Source organism: Rhipicephalus microplus, chromosome 4 (assembly GCF_043290135.1).
Source record: "Rhipicephalus microplus isolate Deutch F79 chromosome 4, USDA_Rmic, whole genome shotgun sequence".
NCBI lineage: Eukaryota > Metazoa > Arthropoda > Arachnida > Ixodida > Ixodidae > Rhipicephalus > Rhipicephalus microplus.
The window spans coordinates 154,402,961-154,425,073 of record NC_134703.1 but is presented as its reverse complement, the minus strand read 5'-3'; the positions used below and the strand labels follow the sequence as shown (position 1 = coordinate 154,425,073).

Sequence of the window (22,113 nt, the reverse complement as noted above, 5' to 3'; positions counted from 1 at the left end):
TGAACACAAATGCTTGTTTTTTTCTTAGGCACAATACAAGTGAGAACTTACAGATGATAATGCCGGGAAAAGTATAATGTATGTTACTAAAAGCAAGTGCAATATAAGTGTGCAGAAAGAAAACTGAACAAAAACATACCCTAAACCTTGTAGTTCGTATTCTGCGAACTCTCATTATTATTAACAAAGTAAACGAGCCCTTAAATTTATACTTTGCTGATTGTTGTAACAATGTGACACAACTCGCTGATTCTGTCATTTTTACTACAGTAAAAATAAACAGCAAAGAATTAAGGGGGCTCACTTCTTCACCACGCTACCAGCACACTGCATTCACCATCTCGTCTTTATTATGTAGACTTTCTATTCGCATATTCTCAGGTACCCGCGAGTCCTTTTGACAAATAAAAAGTACCTCGGAATGACAATAGCCTGTGTGAGTTTAACGTTACGCCAAACAGTTTGTGCAATGATGCAGCAACATTTTAAATATTTCTCCACCCATTCTGGCGGATACTGGAATGGGAAATTTCTCTGAAGGCCTAGATGATGTAATAAGCTTTAAACGAACATTCAAGGTGTATCTACAGATTTATATAAGGCATCAGTAAAAAAATTGTTTACAGTTTGTTTAATGTTTACAGTTTCTTTAATTGTTTAATGTGTACAGTAAATTTTGTTTTAACATTCCACCAAAAACAAAGATTCAAGTCCCTAAAAGCGCTGATGCTTGCGTACAGTTTTAGTGCCTATACTTCACGGGCCTTGTTATGCGTAACATGGCATTCGAAATGCTGGCCTATACGCTCATTATCAATTCTATAAAACAACTTAAATTTCAAGTAGGCATTTGCGCCGCTCAAACACAGCTGTTGAGAGTACTACTCACCATTTTCCATATGATTTGTAGTGTTTCTCCATGTGGTATTTGTCGAATCCTGTTCTGGTTGGTATGTAGTACTCACACATGTAATCGAAGGCGTACAATATTTTGATGTAATTTCTGCATACCACCCATATTTTATCTGCCAATAGTAACTGAATACAAGAAAAAAAAGAAAATACACTGATGATTGAGGTCACTCTGGGCTTGGTGTTTAAAACACTTCTTTTAACACTTTGTCACACAGCCATGGAATGGCTATATTAACTTATTTACTGCCTCATAAATCAACTGCCAGAATGTTTTCAAATAAGCGAAGTTGGAGCGCAGCGACAGATAATGGTTGCACCATTCAAGACAGACTAGCCAGGCCATTCATAGCTACGTGGAGCAGGTGATGGCAAAGGGGCTAAAATACATGTTTCTTCGTTAGTGGACGCACTGACGTTAAGCACGTTGTTTCTTTGTTCAAACGAGCAGCTTACTTTCAGTTTGTGTGATTAAGAGCGCGCGCGGGCAAGTGGCGGCATCTCGCAGCTACTACGGTAACTATGCACCTATTTATGCTCAAGTCAGCCACTGGCCGGGCACGTTCGGTTTATGGCGCGGCCGTTTGAATTTATGGCATCATCTGTCAAAAACGCGGGGAACTTTTTCTACTTGGTTTGAGAATTGTAAATCCTAGGCCACGTGCTTCTCTTCTGGTTTTGGCTTGCGTGTTATCAAAATCATGGACTACCGCTCGGCAGCATTTTGAGCATGATGAAAAGGGGTAGCAGGGCTGCTTTCAGGCAAAGTCCTTAGCTCATGTTTCAAGATCGTTAAGGTGCACGTAATGTTTTGGCACGCAAAACATTACCCCACCTGGAGCGCGCGTGTATCGTGCAAACCGTCTTTGCAGCTTTCCCGTCAAAAACACAAAAACACGTGCACGCCTCCAATATACCCGTCCAGTTTGTATCTTGTATTATTCGTCTAAGCACCAGTCCAGTAGGGACATAAGTGGCCAGATGCATGCTCCACACGCGCCCTGTGGTGCAGTGGCGTACCAACTCTTCGGCGAGTGGGAGGGGGGCAAGTCTACCTCAGCCTATCTATCTATCTATCTATCTATCTATCTATCTATCTATCTATCTATCTATCTATCCGTATATATATAAATATATATATATATATATATATATATATATATATATATATATATATATATATCGTACCTACGACCTTCGAATAACACGTTCGAGCATCGAACGCGTTATTCGAAGGTCGTAGGTTCGATTCCTGCTCACGGCTGGTTATGTTTTCATCCACTTTTCTTTCTTCTTTCTTCTTATTTACATTCCATTGGTTCTAATAACTTACCCTGTACATTCCTTGGCATTACTGTCTGTTAGACCTCATTAATATTGTGTTAAAACACGGAAAAACGAGCCCTTAGGTATACACTTCTTTCCCTTATTTCATTGAACGAGGGTCTCGTACTGGCAGACTTGGTGTGTTTAGGTTGTATAAGAGGGACAATTAATCATCTGCCCGCTCATAATAAGTTCACGTGCTACGTGACGCCAAACATGCGAATAAGAGTGTTTTCACACTCGTTGTTTGGCTTATAGATGGCGCTGACTGTCACTCCTACTTCTAAATTCACATATAAACCCAAAAAAGTGGGTGGGGGAAGGCCGCTTTGATAGATCAGTGGTTAGAGCATCTAACGCGTTATTCGAAGGTCGTAGGTTCGATTCCTGCTCACGGCTGGTTATTTTTTCATCCACTTTTCTTTCTTCTTTCTTCTTTTACATTCCATTGGTTCTAATAACTAACCCTGTACATTCCTTGGCATTACTGTCTGTTAGATCTCATTAATATTGTGTTAAAACACGGAAAAACGAGCCCTTAGGTATACACTTCCTTCCCTTTTTTCCCTTATATATATATATATATATATATATATATATATATATATATATATATATATATATATATATATATATATATATATATATATATATATATATATATATATATATATATATATATATATATATATATATATATATATATATATATATGGGGTTGTTGAACAAGCAGCAGTTGACCCGGCGAACGAGAGCTTTATTTAGCGCAAGGGCTAACTGAACGCAAGCCTGCGATCACAGCAGGTCTTCTTCTTCTTTTTCTACTCGAGCTCCAGGCCCATTGCCCTCGTTACAATCACCCCTGGCGATGAGGGACGGAGCCATGCTGGCGACCTAAGGACAGGTGTACGCAGAAGGGTCATGGTATGGCTTGAGCCGAGAGATGTGTACGATTTCTTGTCCCCGACGGCACTTGTCCGGAGATGCATCCAGCGGCTCGACAAGGTAGTTTACAGGGGATGTTTGGCGTACAACTCGATAAGGGCCATGGTACCTGAACGAAAGCTTGTCGGAGAGTCCTGGAGGAGTAGAAGGAATCCATAGCCACACCAGTGAGTTCGGAACAAAGCTCGTAGGCGTGGTTGACGCGTCATGGCAATATTTTTGGCGCGTCTGGTCCTGTGACGTGAACGCATGAGCAAGCTTCAGACATTCTTCAGCGTGTGCTGCTGCTCGAAAAACGGTAGTCATCTCTGAAGGGTCCTGTCGATAAGAAAGAATGTTATCCATTGTTGATGATGGCTCGCGTCCATAAAGAAGGAAGAAAGGCGAAAATCCAGTGGTGCTTTGCATTGCAGGGTTGTAAGCATATGTCACAAAAGGCAGTATGCTATCACACTTTGACTGGTCGGATGAAGCGTACATGGCCAGCATATCTCCAAGTGTACAATTATTACGCTCTGTCACCCCATTAGTTTGCGGGTGATAGACTGTGGTAGTGCAGCGTATGATGTGACACTCGCTTAACAACGCTTTGACGGCATCGGAGAGAAAAACGCGGCCATGGTCGCTTAGTAACTCCCGAGGTGTTCCGTGCCTTAAAACCAGGTTTTGCAGTATAAAACATGCGTCGTCTTTTGCGGTAGCAGAAGGTAACGCAGCTGTTTCAGCGTACGCGTTAGGTGGTCAATAGCGACAATGACCCAGCGCTTGCAACTCGAAGTATAGGGAAGCAGACCGTAAAGTTCGATTCTGACACAATCGAAAGCTCGTGCTGTACATGGCAACGGCTGCAAGGGACCTGTGGCATGCTGAGCGGGCATTTTGCGTCGCTGGCACGTAAGGCAAGAACTTACGTAACGGCGAACGAAATGGTACATACCGCGCCAGTACGTCCCGGTCGTCGACCATCCGGCTCAAGCTGTTCACCTTCTCCTCGTCGTCGATCTATTTCTCCAACGTTACGTTGCAACAGCCCACCGCGAGGGGAAAACTGATGGGCGCAGTTCCGGAGGCAAGAACTGCGTTGGCAGCGAAAATTTCAAGACCTAACTGCTGTCCCCCGAACGAAATCAAACTCTATATTGATGGCATAAAGGTGCATGGACTTGTTGACACTGGAGCTGCCGTATCTGTAATTAGCGAGAAACTGTACCGAAACTTGAAGAAAGTGACACTCAACTTACCGCCCTATCTTTGCAGACAGCTACGTCCCATCATATTCAGCCTTCAGCTTTGTGCACTGCACGAGTCGTCATTCAAGGTGCGATGTGCGCCATCACATTTGTAGTATCATTCCGTTCTTCGCATGACGTTATCCTTGGGTGGGACTTTCTTTCGTCAAATTCTGCTTTGGTCGACTGTGGTTGTTCCGAACTCGCGTTATCTGTGCCGTGCTATGACCCTGACGATGGCGCTTCGTGTAGAGTGTTTGCTGCTTCTGACGTTGACATTGCGCCTTTCTCAGCTGTTGTTGTCTCGGTGTCGTGTGCCTCCCCCCCCCCCCGAAATTGCCTGTGTTGTTTATGCCATCGGTCCCATCTGCGCGCCGTCGAAGTTTCACGCTTCCGTTTGCCGTCGTCGTTTTTCGCAATGGTCACGCTGCCATTTATGTGTGCAATCCCTTGGACAGCCCGTCATCTCTACTACGTGGAGAATGCCTATGAAGCTACGAACCTTACGAGTGCATTCTTCCAGCTACTATACTCGATTGTATGGTTTCACTCCCAATTTGTGCTTTCGCTCCTACCAACGCGTCTAATGATGTTCTGGGCGCATTCTCGGATGCCATTGACTATGAGCTCGCACCAACTCAGCGGCAAGAGATTATAAATCTTCAACTCCGTTTTCGCTCTTCATTCGATCGTGACCAGTCAGGCTAAGGCCGAACCTTTGCGGTCGTTCACCGTATTGACAACGGTCAACAAGCCCCGCTAAGACAGCGTCCGTACCTTGTGTCATCTGCTGAACACCGTGTCATCGATGAACAAGTGGACGACATGTTGAAACATGGCATCATCGAGCCCTCCAACAGTCCCTGGGCTTCACCGGTTGTTCTCGTCAAGAAAAAAGACGGATCTATCCGGTTCTGCGTTGACTACCGCCGATTCAACAAGATAACGCGCAAAGACGTATATTCTCTTCCGCGCATCGATGATGCTTTGCACTGACTACAAGGAGCAGAGTTCTTTTCTTCGTTAGATTTACGCTCCCGCTACTGGCAGGTGCCCGTGGCTGAGGGTGACCACCAGAAGACAGTCTTTGTAACACCGGATGGACTATATGAATTCACCGTTATGCCCTTTGACCTCTGCAATGCGCCTGCCACTTTCGAAAGGATGATGGATACCATCGTCCAAGGTCTGAAATGGAAAACGTGGCTCTGTTATTTGGACGACATTGTGGTATTTTCAAGCGACTTTGCGACCCACCTCAGCCGCCTCAAGCAACTTCTTAAGTGCCTTTCCACGGCGGTGCCTATATTCGCCTTTTGGTTTCTAAAAACGGCATTTTCCCGGACCCTACAAAACCTAATTCAGTACTAGTCGCGGTGTTTCCAAAACCAACCACCATCAAGCCTATGTTCGTACTTCCGGCGCTACGTCCGCAATTTCGCCTCCATTATCGCCCCCTTGGCCAATCTTCTTGCTGGAAGTTCTGATTTGTCAGCGTGGACGCAGGCATGTGAAGATTCATTTAAGGAACTCTGACGGCTCCTCACTACGCCTTCCATACTTCGACAATTCGATCCGTCTGCTCCAACGGAGCTTCATACGGACGCTAGTGGTGTCGGGGTAGGGGCCATACTGGCCCAACGCAAGGATGGCTTTGCCGAGTATGTCATCGCCTATGCCAGCCACACCCTCAGTAAAGCCGAGAAGAATTAGTGTCACTGAAAAAGAGTACCTCGCCATTATTTGGGCAATCGGAAAAATTTGGTCTTATTATATGGACGTTCATTTGATATTGTGACAGACCACCAAGCGCTTTGCTGGTTACCTTCACTAAAAGATCCTAAAGGTCGGCTCGATCATTGGGCATTGCGGTTACAGAAATTTGATATCTGTGTTATCTACCGTTCTGGCCGGAAGCATTCCGACGCTGATGCCCTGTCACGCTCGCCGTTGGCATCAGAGCCTCTCTGCTCGCCTATCTCCACCAGTGCTGCCTTGGCAATCAGCATTTCGGACATGCTTTTCGAGCAACGCAAAGATGCTTGGATTTCTTCTGTTTTGGTCTTTCTCTCAAACCGGATGCCCGCTCCAGTTTCCAGGACGCGTCGCCGTCAAGCAGGACACTTCGCTATTCGGGATAACCTGCTTTGCTGCCGAAACTACAGCTCGATCGGCCATAAGTGGTTGCTCGTCATTCCCCGACATCTGCGTTTTGACGTCTGCGCCACGTTCCACGATGATCCGCAATTTGGCCACGCTGGTCTGTTAAAAACATACACTCGCTTGCAGCTGTGGTACTATGATTGGCGTAAACAGTTTTTGTCATGCACACAGCAGCAGCTTGTTTCGCGAAGCAACAAATGATGCAAAAATGATCCGTAGCTGATGACCAGTTCTCCACGAACACGTAAAAAATAAGAGAATAGGCTATTTTCGATAAGAATATTGTTTGCTATTGGTTCTTTGGCATTTGATATTTTCTGTGTGTCAAAAAATCACCTGCTTGTTACATGACGTTCGGAAATCGCATATTTCAAGTAGGTTAGCTGCCAATCACATGAGCAGGTGCTACTTATTGCAGTTGGCGAGATGGATTACGACAATAATAATATATTTCCACTTGCAGCATAATGGTGTTTAGTATATAGTTTGTGCGCGCATATATCTCTGTGAGCTCATACTTGCTGAGAGAAAGAGGAATAGAGTGAAATAAGCAGCGCTTCACGCGTGTGCATCTCTGCTGTTCAATATGTATTTTGAGCTGTAAAAAAAAACTATCCAAGTTGAGTGAAAACCAACTACCCGACTCCTAACTAAGCCTTCATAGTGCTAAAAGCCACGGCCATTCGCCTTTTCTCTGGTCCAGTTCGCCAAGTGATGTATTATTATGGGGCCCCTGCTCAGAGCTGCTTGCCGGCTCTGCAATGCTACAGCACAAGACGCGAAAGCGTCGCCTAGGCACACCACACCGCAAAGAGCCAACAAGAAAAGTCACCTCAGCGGAAATGTTGGCAAAATGTTACAATGTTGTAGCATTGCCTCATAACGTTTTTATTCTCCCGTAAGAGCATGATCCAGCGATTACTGTTGTCACGGAAAAGTTCGCCTTATTTGTTGGTTTCCCCAAAGAGCAACCAAAAGTGACCACCGTCGAAAGTAGAAGGAGGGGGGGGGGCTACGCCCTTCCCAACATTTCTCAGTGGGGGGGGGGGGGGTGCTCGCGTTCCCTTTGCCCCCCTCCCCCGGCTGTTACGCCTGCGCTGTGGTGCTGGCTTCAGCAAATCAGGGCCGAGAAGGGAAAGCGCATGAGGGCTTCTGCGGTGACGTCGCTTTCCAAAAATTTTCTATAGCGCGCTGACTAACATAGCCATGGGGGCTAATAGCTTCTTTTCAAGCCAACATAGGTCGCGCTGACCATGCGGCGACGGTTTACAGGTAGAGCATCAGCATCGCGCGCAAGAGGTCCATAAATAGATTTACAGTTCTGAATGATTTCCCACCGAACTTCTATTAAAATGGGCCTGCTGATGCAACTGATAAAATGACCTGAGGTGCGGTTTTACCAGCTGTATAGCACTACCACACACTATGACCAACCCAACGTAGGAGAGCGAATGTATTACAAAAAAATTCCTAGCAACATAAATGAATACTGCAGCATAAGCGAAAGGGTGAGAAGTATCGTAATTATGTTTAATAAATTCGGCGACCTTTAACCATTGCCTTTAAGATTTAAATATGATAGCGATATTCTGTCCCTATTGCGTACTTGAAATACTTAGTGCGTAATCTTCATTGTATGAAGTTACGCGAGACGTTTCATTTAAGGATTACTCATATGTAATCGATAAATTCGTAAGTGACTTGTAGTAGCCAAGCTTTCGCATATAGCTGCATTCTTTGGAAGGAGCAGCATGCTTTACACTTCTAGCAATGATGTGGGGTGAAATAGTTTCGAAATTGCAATGCACCCACTGTGTTGTCTTAAGGAAATGCGTGCCATAACGAGCGTGCCTTTTGTAGTTGGTGGGCGACTTTAAACCATGAAGTCATGATGACAATCACATCTTCTTGCGCTTGAGTGATTGTGCAACTCAATATTCCTGGGATATGTTATAAGGTACCGAGAAGCCTGTACACAAGACGCATGTTTTGTGCTGCATGAACTTTATTTTAACAATACTTCCAAGCAGAACCGTGGCTCTGCGGTAAAACACCTGCTTGCCACGCAAACTGCCTGGATTCAATTGTCACTCGGACCCGGAAAATTTTGCCGTCTTTTAAATTTGCATCCTTCTCAATTTTTCCTTCGGCACAGGATGAGGATTTTCCGCTCGCCACCAATGACACCCACACCAAGACCGATGCCGGAATTTCTGAAAAGAATTGGCCCCATACCAGCATTTAATCAGCAATTGTCGTCGAAAGACGATAGTCTTGCGTGCGGAGAGAGTGAACAAAACATTTATTTGATGTTCTGCTCAAAAATATTGGTGAATGGTATTCTGGAGGCGCTGCGTTAGAGTGCCTCGAGCGTGCAGCGGAGCCGAACGAGCGCATCAAGTCACATGAGTGCCATCTGGCTGTTTTTTTTTTCGAAAACAAAGCGCATGACTCTGAGACGGGTGTGCGCGTCCGCCTCAGAGGTGATAAGGGGTAGAACGCCAGGCGACGGGTAGGTGCCACCACCGTCTCGTTTTAGCAAAGCGTTGGAAACACTCGCCCTTACGTGCAAGCGTTGGATGGTCAGCACAGCGTGATAAGCGCTACGGTCCTTAAAATTACTTATGTATGCCTTTACTAGTAAAAAGCGCACATGCAGAATATATACGTGTTGTTATAGTGTGCCAGACACGCGCAATAATTGCTTTTAAATCGACAATCGCACAAGGACGAACGCTGAATCTTGAGCAACATAGGTGGGAGCTGCGTATGGGGTCGATCGTTTAAAATACCCCATGCTGGTAAGAGTGAACAAACAGACAAATATACAGAGAGATAGACTGTCCAAAATTTTTGCGTCGAAGGTCCCCAGGAAAGACTGTCGTCTTTCAAAAAAACGAGCTCTTTGACTCTATCGCGTTATTAAGAGAGAGAAGGTAAAAGTGGCACAGGCCTACGCGCCTTATTGAGTTATGAGGTGTTACGCCTGCGAGTCCACACTGAACGTCAATGCCTCTGCAAAAGCAATCTGTGTCAAGGCCAGCGCTTGAGCCCACCTGACGCAATCAACTCAACGACGTCATCAAGCGGCGGCGCCGGTCTGTCACGCAACGCACAGAGAGCTCCCTCAGCTCATGAGCCCGATGAAGCAATCGGCGCCTTCCAGTCTGGCGAGTCTTACGCAATGCGTGGCAACATCCCTCGTCCTTGGTTACAACAACGCGCAGCGGCGGGTCCCCATTGGAGGATTCTGACATGACGGCCAGCGGCGCTTTTGGTTGGACGTTTGGTGACTCAAAGGATCCACCCGGTGCCTATAAAAACAGCCCTGCGGTGCATCGCCAGCAGTAGGCCTATGTGTCAGAGAGACCTCTCGGTCGCTTTGAACCCCTTTCGCCGTCGGCGCGGCTGGTGTCCTTGGCAGCGGCGACTTTCCTGGCTCCCTTCGTAACCTCGTCGGCAGTGTGCATCGTAACAGTGGTTGGCAGCTGCGAGAGAAGACATCTCGGCTCTTCGAGTCTCTAAGCTGTCCGCCCCAGTGCCGAGTATGTAACGCCTCTATTTTTATGATGTAACCTTTCCTCAACCCACCATCGTCTCGTCCGCTCGTTTATCAGCTCTGCGCAGAACCAGTCGCGAGCTGAGAAACCTACACTAACAAACAGCTGGTGACCTTGGCGGCGGAGTTCGGAGCAGCGGCGCCTTCGGGACCGTGTTGGCGTCTCGCCTTCGTAACAGAGGATAACTGAAAGCAATGGTTTTACGAAGCCGTAGAGTGAGCATTGAGACTAATCCCCGTGTAAAGTGAAGCAGGCTTATGACCACGCCGGGGGGGAGGGGGGGGGAGTATCGTAATCACAGTTGCTAAGGACGAGCTACTATTAGAGTACGCAGAACGCAAATCTTTGCGGATCTACTGAAAGTTGGGGAACTACGAGGGGACAAGGCGGAGCCCTATAGGAGAAACTAAGAACGAGGTATGCTTCATACTGTGTGCAGAACCAAACATTGCACATGCTGTGAAAGTTGTCGTCAATTTCCCAGGCCGTGACTTCGGATTTGTGAGGCATTAATTTGCCTTGACTTGACGAAAGGATGGCAGAAACTCGGAAGAAATTCGGTTATTAAGCTACCACTGAGAAGGAAAGTACATGAGTTATTAGTCTCACTTCAGAATAGATTATCGGTTCCAACTAAAAAAACTGGCCGTACAGTTGGCTCACGTATTAATAATCTGAATAGTAACAGTAAATAGTGTGCGATAAAAGTTGGCTGTACATTCATTAGAGAAGACACTGGCATGCTCTACCAGATGACAAACGAAATCTCAATAAACAACGCCCAAGAATAAAAGTGCGAAACTGAAATGACAAAATAAAACTGTCAGAGATTCCGAGTTGAATCAATAGGTGCTAGGTAGGTCACACATTCAGGTATAACATCAGTATCGAATAGGTTCTAAATAACGATGTATCAAAACTGTGAAGAGAAAACTAGGTGCAGTCAAAAACCAGATGTATGCACACCATGGCACAAGGACAGCAATGTCACCACTGAAAAGAGTAGGGCAGTTGAAACGAAGAAGAAAGGCTGACCGCAATAAAAAAATTACAGCATATCCACAGGCCGAATGACAGCGGGTGGGCGAAGCTTCGGAGGGAATCATCGGTAAAACCATGAATCTTCCATGTGTGATTCACCCAGTCGATCATCGCGTAAAGACATAATCGGAAACAGTTTGTGTGTATACATAGAAAGCAACATTAATTTGTTCTTAGAGACGATGGATGGCTTGCGATGTCTCTTCATTATGACGGCTATTTGGTCCGTGAAATGAAGGGTGAGTGGTTCCTGTATAGGCTGTTGTGGAAAATTTGCGAATGCTAGGTTAATGCATGATCCTCGGATCATGGTTGGTTTCTTATGGTCATGCGATGTAAAAACATGCGTCCATCCATGCGTTCGTCCGTCTGTCCATGCATCCGTCCGTGAGTCTGTCCATCCGTCTGTCCGTTCATTCGTGCGTCCATCCTTCCGTACGTTCGTGCGTCTGTTCATCCGTCTGTCCGTCTGCTAGTCTGTCTGTCCGTCCAGCAATACGTTCGTCCATGCGTCCGCCTAGTGAACACTCCAAGTACCGCCATCTCCTCTCCCCTGTGGCTCATACCCGATCGAGAGCGGGTATGTGTACTACCGGTGACTACGTACATCACCAGCAACAAATCTCATGGGATGTACAGACCGACGCCCTAAGGAGCTTCGCTCCTAAAACACCTTGAAATAAAGCGAGACGCTTCGGCTCCCACACGGCCGTTTGGTACACAATGAAATTATTATTGCGAGTTTAATAACGCGTTCGATGCTCTACCATAGAGCATCGAACACGTTATTCGAAGGTCGCCGGTTCGGTTGCTGCCCACGGCAAGTTATCGTTTCACCCACTTTTCTTCCTTCACATTTACACTACCATTAGGTCTAATAACTTCCCCTATACTTTCCTTGGCAGCAATAATGTCTGTTAGATCTCATATATATATATATATATATATATATATATATATATATATATATATATATATATATATATATATATATATATATATATATATATATATATATATATATATATATATATATATATATAGAAGCCCGTGTGCTTCTATATTTTTGGGGCAGTCCAGTGTTCGGGAGCGAAATGATGTTCGTTGTGAACAATGGTGCTGTGCTGACATTTTCAAGACTTGTGAAGAGGCTGCGCTCGTGTGACAGAAAAATGGAAGGCAGTGTTCATGACTGTTTTACCTGAATAGTTGCGGTGGTGGGGCGTGGCGTTTTAGTTTATTAACTCGTCAATTCTTTTTTTGTAATAACCATAATCATAGCGTCGTGATTTGTCGAACCAAATTCGTGAGATGCTGCATTCTGTTGTGGATCATGTTGCTTTGGCAGCACGCCTAGACTGTTATTCAGTAAAAAATTGAGAGCTCTATTTGCCACCGAGAGCTCGTGAGCGTCAAGCTTACCTCCGGCCCTCGGTAAGAGCAAACAATTTACCGGCGCGTTGCTGTGGAATAATTGTAGACCAGTACCGCCTAACTACAGGCTTTTGAATCCGTCTGTCCGTCATTTTTCTAGACACTAGAGCCTTGACTACAGTGGCGCATGACCAGCTCTTACACTTTTCCGGTGGACATGCAGGCTTGGGCAGCCTTTTGTTGCTAAATCATAGGCAGCTTCCAGTCTGCAGACCCTCTTTGCCTGTCAGCTTCGGAGCACACTTTATCTCTGATGACACTGATCGCTACTAAATGCTCTGCCATCAGTGAGTTGACTGTGCGGAACTATGTTTGTTCTCGTTCGCGTAGTACTATAGCGTGTGCAAGTTTTTCAGCCAAGAAGATGTAATGTTTCCCCATGTTAACTTTAGGTAAGGAAAATTTACTACTGCCGTTATATACATACCTACATTGTGGAGGGAGGGGGGGAGGCAAATACATGAATCTATTTTTTGTGATTTGATATAGGTGAGCTTCTGTTTGATTAGTAAGAGGAGTCTTGTATATATACAACGTCTAATATTTGGCATTCTTGAAGGGAATCTATTCGCCAGGAGTCAATTTGAATGCACGAAGTATGTGTACTCCGAAAGCTGTTTCATTTGCCAAAGTACATATATGAACAAGAAATTATGAAAATTTAAGTGAACGAGCAAAGATTAGTTTGTAGAACAGCTGCAATACATGAAATCGCTTCTCCACATTGCGTTGGTTGAATATGTCAATTTCAACTAATGAACTTCAATAAGAATAAAGATGCTATGTAGTAACCAAACGCGGAGTATCTCTTTATAACGCAAATCAATTTTCCAATTTACTTTACGCTTGGGACAATCGGGTACCTACGGAAGAATTATGGGCAGTGTGCCTTCTATCACACAAATTTAAAACGAGAAGTTGTACAAATATACATGCTGTAGAGCGAGCAATTTTAATTATTTCTCTATATAAACTGACGATGGATGGGGCTTCGCCTTAAGTTTACAGGCGATGCTAACCAGTATTGATAGCCCTCGTGTGAGTGGTAAATGTATATCAATATATAGTTCGTTCATACAACTCTAAGAACCTTACCTCTCGCAGGTCTGTAATTGTAACGGCGTTGATCATTACCACAAGACTTATAGCAAAGGCAAATTTCAAGGAAAGCATATTTGGTGATTTGTAACTATAGAGCTTCCTCGGCAGGGGACACTTGCAGGTCCGCCTATATTGAGTGCATTGGAGCTGGCTCCTGTGTGCATTGTTAAACACGGCACAACAGCTGCTTCTAGGATCACACGGCTGCGCCGTTTGTTCGCGCAAGGCATTTTCACAAGGAACAGAGCGAATGCTTGTTGGACATCAGAAAATGAAATTACGAAACAAAATAGTACGCAGTAGCACTATTAATAATGATGTTTCATTTTTTCATAGTGTCGTGCATAGACTATCTTCCTTGGCGTATATTTGAATGGGGCACATTTCATTGTTGCAGCCAGCTTGCTGTGCAACAGCATTTGTGTCTGGAAAACAAATGGGTATGAAATGTACTCGTCTGCTGTCCTAATAAATCGGAGGTCCTCCTGCATAGACCACGCAAGAAAGGACCTCACCCACAGGCTGTACTGGACGCCCTTCGCTTGGGCATCCGCGTCATAGAGAAGGAAAGGACCAAATACCAACGGTGTACAAAATACGAGTGCTCGGCCGGTGGCTAGAATAGAACGGTGCGAATCACGAGCTGGTAGCACGACTGCAAAAGAAAGTGGCCGCCGCAACGCACCTTGTCTGTCGAGTGGCGAAAAAAGTAAAAGGGCTAAAGGAACACAACGTGACGAAGTTAATACATGAGTATGCGCTGAGACACATAGCGTATGTCGCTGCGTATGCCGACTGAAACAGATTCGAAACCGAGAAGCTGAACCCGGCAATTCGTCTAGTGTTCAAGGTAGCCCTGGGTGTGCCCCAGTACACGGAAACCCGTAGGCTTCTGGAGCTGGGTATGCACGACACCCTCGACGAGATAGCAGAAGCTCAGAGGATTGCGCAGTTCGAGAGGTTGTCTGGCACAAGAACGGGAATACGCATTCTCGATCTGCTTGGGATTCGATATCATGAGGCACGTGGACTGAAAGAAGCATTGCTACCGGAAGTAAGCGACGCCCAGGAACATGCATCCCGTTCACAACTTGCAACAATGCAAATGCAGAGCTGCAGCAATCCTGAAGGCGCATGAAAGCCAAGAGGGTGTCCTCTTCGTCGATGCGTCCAGGTATCCACTGTCAGCCGGCGGCGGCGATGGGGGCACTCGGACCCCCCCCCCCCCGTAACCCGTGAACGAGCGAGGCGAAGTCGAGGCACTAACACTACCACCACTGCTACTGCTACGACAACGACTGCAGCAACAGCGGCCACATGAACAGCAAGCCTGGTCAGCGGCGGCGGGACCTCCTTTCTCTATGGTGGTCTTGGATACAACAGGAAAAGTTCGGGTCATGGCATCAGCACGGCTGCCATCATCCGAAGCTGCAGAAGAAATGGCCATAGCTTTAGCGGTACTCCACAGCGGTGCGGATGACAGCCTGATTAATAGCGATTATAAATCAGCGATTCGGAGCTATAATAAAGGCTGGGTGTCCGAGGAGGTGGCACGCATGCTTAATGCCATAGCTGGGGACGTCCCGTCAGGCAAGATTACTGACAAGGCCCTCAAGTGGTTTTCCGCTCACTTGGGGGACATTGCAACTATCAACAACAGCGGTAAAACTAGCAGCAACAACGCCAACAGCCAAAGGCTAACCGGCATTCCACCCAATCATAACGAGCGCGCCTACCTCATCGCGACGCAGCCACCCAGAGAGCAGCCACCACCATGGTTGGGAGGAGCACCGGCCGAGGCACGGTACTGGCCACAAGCACTGGCAATGCCGTTATTACCACCCCCACCACGTCCGTTGCTGTGACAACAGAATTTGGTGCAGAAGAGGCGAGGCAACAGAGGTGCGCCGACTGCTATGGAGAAGAATTTCCTGCCACGTACCACGGCGTGCTCGCGCACTATAATAAAGACCGGAAGAAATTTCCGCAACCCCACGTGCGCCTGGACAGGTCGCAGGAGGTGGACCTGAGAAGACTGCAGACGGGAACGTTCCCCAACCCCTACCATGTGCACCGCTTATTGCCCACGCTGCATCTGTCGCCTGGCTGCCCGTGGTGCGCGCACGAACGGGCCGATATGGCACATATACTTTGGCCATGCGAAAGAGGTGAAGATAGGCCACGAGAAAATATGACATCAACTGAGGGACCCACCGAAACGGGACGCCTTGCTGAGCGATGGCAAGCCGCCTATCTCAGTGAGGACCTCGAAGACCATGTGTGGGCCGTGCAGCGGGCCAGGGCCATCACCGGGGACCTCAAAAGATGTTCCTCGAACGATGTGTCCCTGGCAGCCTAGCCCCGGCCACAGCAACAACCGTTGGGCAAATAAAGTTTCTTCAACTCAACTCAAAGCAACCGTAAATCGTCAATGTGTTGCATATAAACACTTGTAATATTTTGCCGCATGTACACGATGTGAAATTCTTCATTTAAATTAGCGCCCTACCAGCATGTTATTGTATGTGATTTCGCGATTTTACAGCACCTATTCCCAGAAACAATACCATATTGTACTACGCGTAACTGAATGTTTCTTTTCTATATTATTCCGCAGTGTGCCTTCTATCACACAAATTTAAAAAGAGAAGTTGTACAAATATACATGCTGTAGAGCGAGCAATTTTAATATTTTCTCTATTCAAACTGATAATGAATGGGGCTTTGCCTTAAGTTTACAGGCGATGCTAACCAGTATTGATAGCGCTCGTGTGAGTCGTAAATGTAGATCAACATATAGTTCGTTCATACAGCTCTAAGAACCTTACCTCTCGCAGGTATGTAATTGTAACGGTGTTGACCATTACCACAAGACTTAGAGCAAAGGCTAATTTCCAGGAAAGCATATTTAGTTAAATATAACTATAGAGCTTCCTCGGCAGGGGACACTTGCACGCCCGCCTAATTGAGTGCGTTGGAGCTGGCTCCTGTGTGCATTGTTAAGCACAGCACAACAGCTGATTCTCGAATCACACGGCTGCGCCGTTTGTTCGCGCAAGGCATTTTCACAAGGAACAGAGCGAATGCTTGTTGGACATCAGAAAATGAAAGGAAGGAACAAAATAGTACACAGTATCACTAGGAATAATGCTGTTTTATTCTTTTCTTTGTGTCGTATATAGAGGATCTTCCTTGGCGTATATTGGAATGGGGCACATTTCATTATTGCAGCTAGCCTGCTGTGCAACAGCATTTGTGTTTGAAAAACCAATGGGTATGAGAAGTATCTACTTACGTATATAAATGCTTTGTTGTGATATTCTGCGAAAATTTGTTTTGTGAGAATTGTCAAGCCTGCAGGCATACTGAGCTTACCTTTCACGAACAGATCAACCTCATTTTACGGTATACACAGTCGTTTGAGCCGTACACGACGTTCACCTTGGTGTTCCATAAGGCACGTTCTCCAGCGTTATCTCGTTCAGCATAGCTCTCACATGCCACTGCATAAGTTCTTGAGGAAGTAAATATTGCGATAAATGGTCTTCACTAGCAAAATGATGAATGATTTGGCATTACACATATTAAGGTATCGTCCCTTACCTCAACTTATCTTCTTTATTAGAAGCGTGCCACAGCGCTACGAACCAAACGCGTCAGTGTTGTAACACTATATTAGAAATGGCACGAAAGAAAAGAAAATTCCAGGCCTGCGTGGAAGGTGCAGCATAGTCACCGCGAAAGCTAGAAGAGCAGTCTTTCAGAGCCTTTCAAAACACTTATTGGGTGACTACTGCAAGCCCACTTGCTTGATATGCACTAGAACATTATTAAGAAAATTTCTTGGGTACTAGGCTGGCATTCGTTATGCTAGTTTTCTTCATTCTTCTGAGAAGCGTGGTATCCGCTGAACACTTGCAAAAAATTTTGTGCTAATTGTTCATGCAATAGCTGACGGTGATGAGGAATTATGGCTGAAGTGGGTATGCACCACAGTTCATAGGGAAACAAAAACAAGCTTCTGTAATTAGTTAGAGATTGGAAGGCCCACTCATTACGCTATTGGCATCGTGAAACGACTGGCCATTCTTTCGCAGATTTAAAACGATTTATGTCACGTTAACGCAATTGCTTTACCGACATCAAGCCTCCCTAGGGAAATTTCAAACACAAGTCCCAAGCACTGGCGCAGCTCAGTGGTAGAAAACTGGGCAGGCACCCAATGAAATCGGGTTCATGCCGCACATTGTCATTGGTAGTACATTTTTTTCTAATTTCGTGCGATGCGGTTACGGACACCGGCGGTGGCGGCGGACAACTACGGCGCCGCGCACGACCTGAGTTGTGATCTCATAACAGCTTTCACTGTAAAACCACAAGACACGTTTACCACACGAACACAAGGACCTACTCGTAATTTAAGCGTCATTGACACACTTTGTGAAAATGTTTCTTCTTGTAGCTAAATTAAAATGGGGCCCCACTGGAAAGGCCCTCTGCATTTGTATAACAGCTTGTTTGGCAGTTATCTACGCCACACTATACCAACTCTTTCACGTATGCGTGCATCAGGCATTCCTTGATATGTGGGGTTTAACGTCCCAAAACCACTATATGATTATGAGAGACGCCGTAGTGGAGGGCTCCGGAAATTTAGACCAGCTGGGGTTCTTTAACGTGCACCCAAATCTGAGCACACTGGCCTACAACATTTCCGCCTCCATCGGAAATGCAGCCGCCGCAGCCGGGATTTGAACCCGCGCCCTGCGGGTCAGCAGCCGAGTACCTTAGCCACTAGACCACCGCGGCGGGGCCATCAGGCATTCCTACGTTGAGGAAACTTCCCACTGATGACACGCCCAGGCCACCTGATATATACTGTTACTTCACCTAGAAGAGCCATGCACCTACCCAGTGAAGTTTTATAGTACTTGTCAGCCTCTTCGTATCCACTTTCAACTGCTACTTGTCCTCAAATTACCCATCCTGCTAAATTCGATCAACCAATAACACAAATCTACTTGATGCGCTTATAAGTCCGTGAATTCTCGCGCTTTGATTGCGGCTTGCTGGAATTCAACCACTGACCACAAGTCAACTTAAACAGCAGAAGGATAGCTGCCATACCGGAATGTGTTACGTTTTTGTCCGATCATACAACATGCAACTATACAATGATTTCAGCTTAAAATTTAGTAGTTTGTCTTGCGTAACGGCATTCTCTCGAATAAACATTTCTCAGCACTTCGGCCTAAGTACCTTCTCGTGGTGCCTTCCGCATTGCGAGCAAAAATTCTCCAGGTCCTCCAAAATGACCCTGTAGCAGAACGCCTGGGTGTCTCTCTCACTCTCACCAAAGTACAGTAAAAGTGTTGATTATTTTTCACGTTCTGGGCTGGGACAAGAAAACGAAGAAGAAGAAGAGCGCGAGCGCGAGCGAGGGACGCGGGGACGCTCAAGTGACAGCAGAGCGCTTCCGAACGCGGTTAAATAAACAAGTATTTTTTGCCTTATACCTTAAAGACGGAGTTGAGTCTGATCGCAGTGTCTGGAACGCCATCGTCTAAACATTGGTGCCGAAGAACCGGGATTGAAAACCAGGACCCTACGGACGGCTACCAGTCAACTGCAGCGGCATAGAGCGACTGAAGTCGAAGCGGACGTCGCGGCGAGCACAGAACACGATGATTAAAAACGAGGCAAGTGAGCTCCTCGCTAACGACTCTGCCTCCTATGACCAGCTCAACTCCATATATGAGAGGCTGAAGGCTAATAACGAAGAGCTTAAAAACTTGAACAACGAGATGGAGCCGCATATACCTGACGAGGAGTTCGAGGTCGAGTATAACGCTGTCTTACAATACGAGGATGTTGCTACGCGCATTCTCGCTGAGATTCTCAGCAAGAAAGATCGCATGCTAAGGACATCGACCAGAACTCAAGAAACAGTTGCCCAGACAGTCGTAGCACCATTAGACGGAACTGGAGTTAAATTGCCTAAACTCACAATAGCTCCTTTTTTTGGTGACCTATGCAAGTGGACCGAATTTTGGGAACAATTGTACCAAATTGTTCATAGTAACAATCGCATCACTGCCACAGAGAAGTTCCTTTACCTTCGACTGTATCTTAAAGGAGACGCTGCATGAGTAATTGCGGGCCTTCCGATGACAGAAAGTTGCTACAGTGACGCCATCAAAATGCTACAGAAGCGATTTGGGGACAAGACGCGCCTGGAGCAAGAATATTTTGCCAAGCTACGGATGTTAAGCCCTGTCCGTTCATCGACTGACACCAAAGCGCTACGCAGCTTGTACGACCAAGTTCTCGTGAATATCCGAGGCTTAGAGGCTTTGGGTGTGCACAAGTCATCATTTTCGTCAATGCTCTGCGACATCCTACTGCGTGCTCTTCCACGGGATATAGTCGTGCAGTATCATCGATCATGTGCCGTCCAGTTGGCATATGACTCGAGAGCTGAAGCTACACCCTTAGGACTGGACCGTGTGCTCAACTTCCTGTGTATCGAGCTGGAAAGCCTAGAGAAGAGTGATTTTAAGGATGCCAAAGGACGAGAACATGGAACACTCCCCGTGGCCAGTCAGTCGACGTACCCTCGGCGTGGAAAACCGACGTCATCTGTGCTTCACAGCAACTCGGTACGAGAAAAAAAGGACAACTGCGTATTTTGCTCGTCCAGCCATCACGGATCGGAAGCCTGCACAGCTGACTTGTCACTGACGCAGAAGAAGGAACTGCTTTCCAACGACAAAAGGTGTTTCCGCTGCACCACCAAAGGACATCGGGCACGGGACTGCAAAAAGAGGATTTCCTGCTCCAAATGCCAAGCTCGACACGCCACAAGCATGTGCTATCCCGATAGGTGTTCGCGAAAGTCAGACTATGCTAACAAGAACTACGAAAAAACTACGACAGTCTGTGCATCACTTGGAAGAAGACCCGTCAAGGAAGACTCTACCACTTCCGTTTTTCTTCAGACTTTCAGAGCATGGGCCATGAATGATGACATCTGCCACTACATACGAGGCGTTTTCGATGGTGGCAGTCAGAGGACTTTCGTAACTGAAGATCTGTCCAAGCACCTCAAGCTGAAAAGCGTGGAAGCAACTCGAATAGCCTTCAATACTTTCGCAAATACATCGGACAGAGAGGCTAAGAGGCGTCGCATAGTAGAACTACGACTGCGAAGCCAGTTTTCCGACGCGGAAATAGTCTTAACTGCAATAGAGATCCCAAGCATCTGCCAAGATATCGCAGAGACTGCAATGGACGTAGCCTTCGTTGCGTCTTTCAAGAAGCTGGGAAACGATGTTGCCGATGAGCTCCAACATCCATCTATCATAACTAAGAGTGGCATCAGCGTACTTATTGGGTCCGATCAGATGTGGAAAGTGTTGACCGGCGAAGTTTCACGGTGCGAAGGCAACGAATCATTTAATCGCACTGAACTCCAAGCTTGGATGGACCTTCCAGGGAAGCACATCGCACTTGGTGTCCCACCCAACTACTTCACAAATGATGGTGTGCGTGCTAAAAGCCCAAGCTACCGATTCCGACGAGATATTGCGCTCCTTTTGGGAACTTGAAAACATAGGAATTACGGACGCGATAAACAAGCCACCTGAAATGAGCGACACCATGAGGCATTCTGAGCAAACGATTAGCTTTAAAAACGGAAGATATGAGGTGACCCTCCCTTGGAAGGATAATTTCGAGCTTGCAAGCAACAGGCAACTAGCCATTACTCGACTGGACAAGCTTGTCAACCGTCTCAACTCCAGAAAAGGACTGCTCGAAACGTATGACCGTACCATAAGGGAGTACTTGAGGGCAGGACACGCCGAAGTAGTCAGTGACGTACCTGCAGAGGTGACGAAATTATATTACATGCCGCACAAGGAAGTCATGCGTGAACAAGCACTGACGACGAAAATGAGAGTGGTGTTTGACGCTTCGCCACATGCCAAAGGATGCAAGTCCATTAATGACTGCCTTCAAAAGGGAGACAACTTATACCAAGACCTCGTGCAAATTCTGCTACGCTTCAGAACGCACCCGGTGGCAGTTATCGCGGACATAGAAAAAGCATTCCTTCAAATTGCGATTCGGGAGGACGACAGAGATGCTTTCCGCTTTCTCTGGTTTGCAGAAGGAGATTTATCCAAGGGCAAGCTGCAAGAGTGGAGGATGACACGAGTGCCTTTTGGAGCTACATGTAGCCCATTTTTGCTCACAGCTACTATTCTCTACCACGTGAAAAGAGCACCGGCAGTCATGGCACAAACTGCGCAAACTCTTGCCGAATCGTTTTACGTGAATGACTTAGTCACTGGTGCCGACACAGAAGAGGAAGCCGCTAAACTATGCCGAGAAGCGCGCAC

The 22,113-nt window shown here is 46.4% G+C and overlaps 1 protein-coding gene across 1 annotated transcript in view; it reads right to left on the bottom strand.

Moving 5' to 3' along the window:
- The window catches only part of LOC119171488 (uncharacterized), a 58,830-nt gene extending 44,949 nt beyond the window's left edge, over window positions 1-13,881 (bottom strand). The window contains exons 1-2 of the mRNA XM_075893781.1: window positions 13,706-13,881; window positions 890-1,038 (exon numbers count right to left, since the gene is read on the bottom strand). Of these exons, the coding sequence (XP_075749896.1) occupies window positions 890-1,038; window positions 13,706-13,783 (227 nt within the window). The 5' untranslated portion in view covers window positions 13,784-13,881. The remainder of the gene's footprint in view (window positions 1-889; window positions 1,039-13,705) is intronic.
- Between the last annotated feature and the right edge of the window lie 8,232 nt (window positions 13,882-22,113).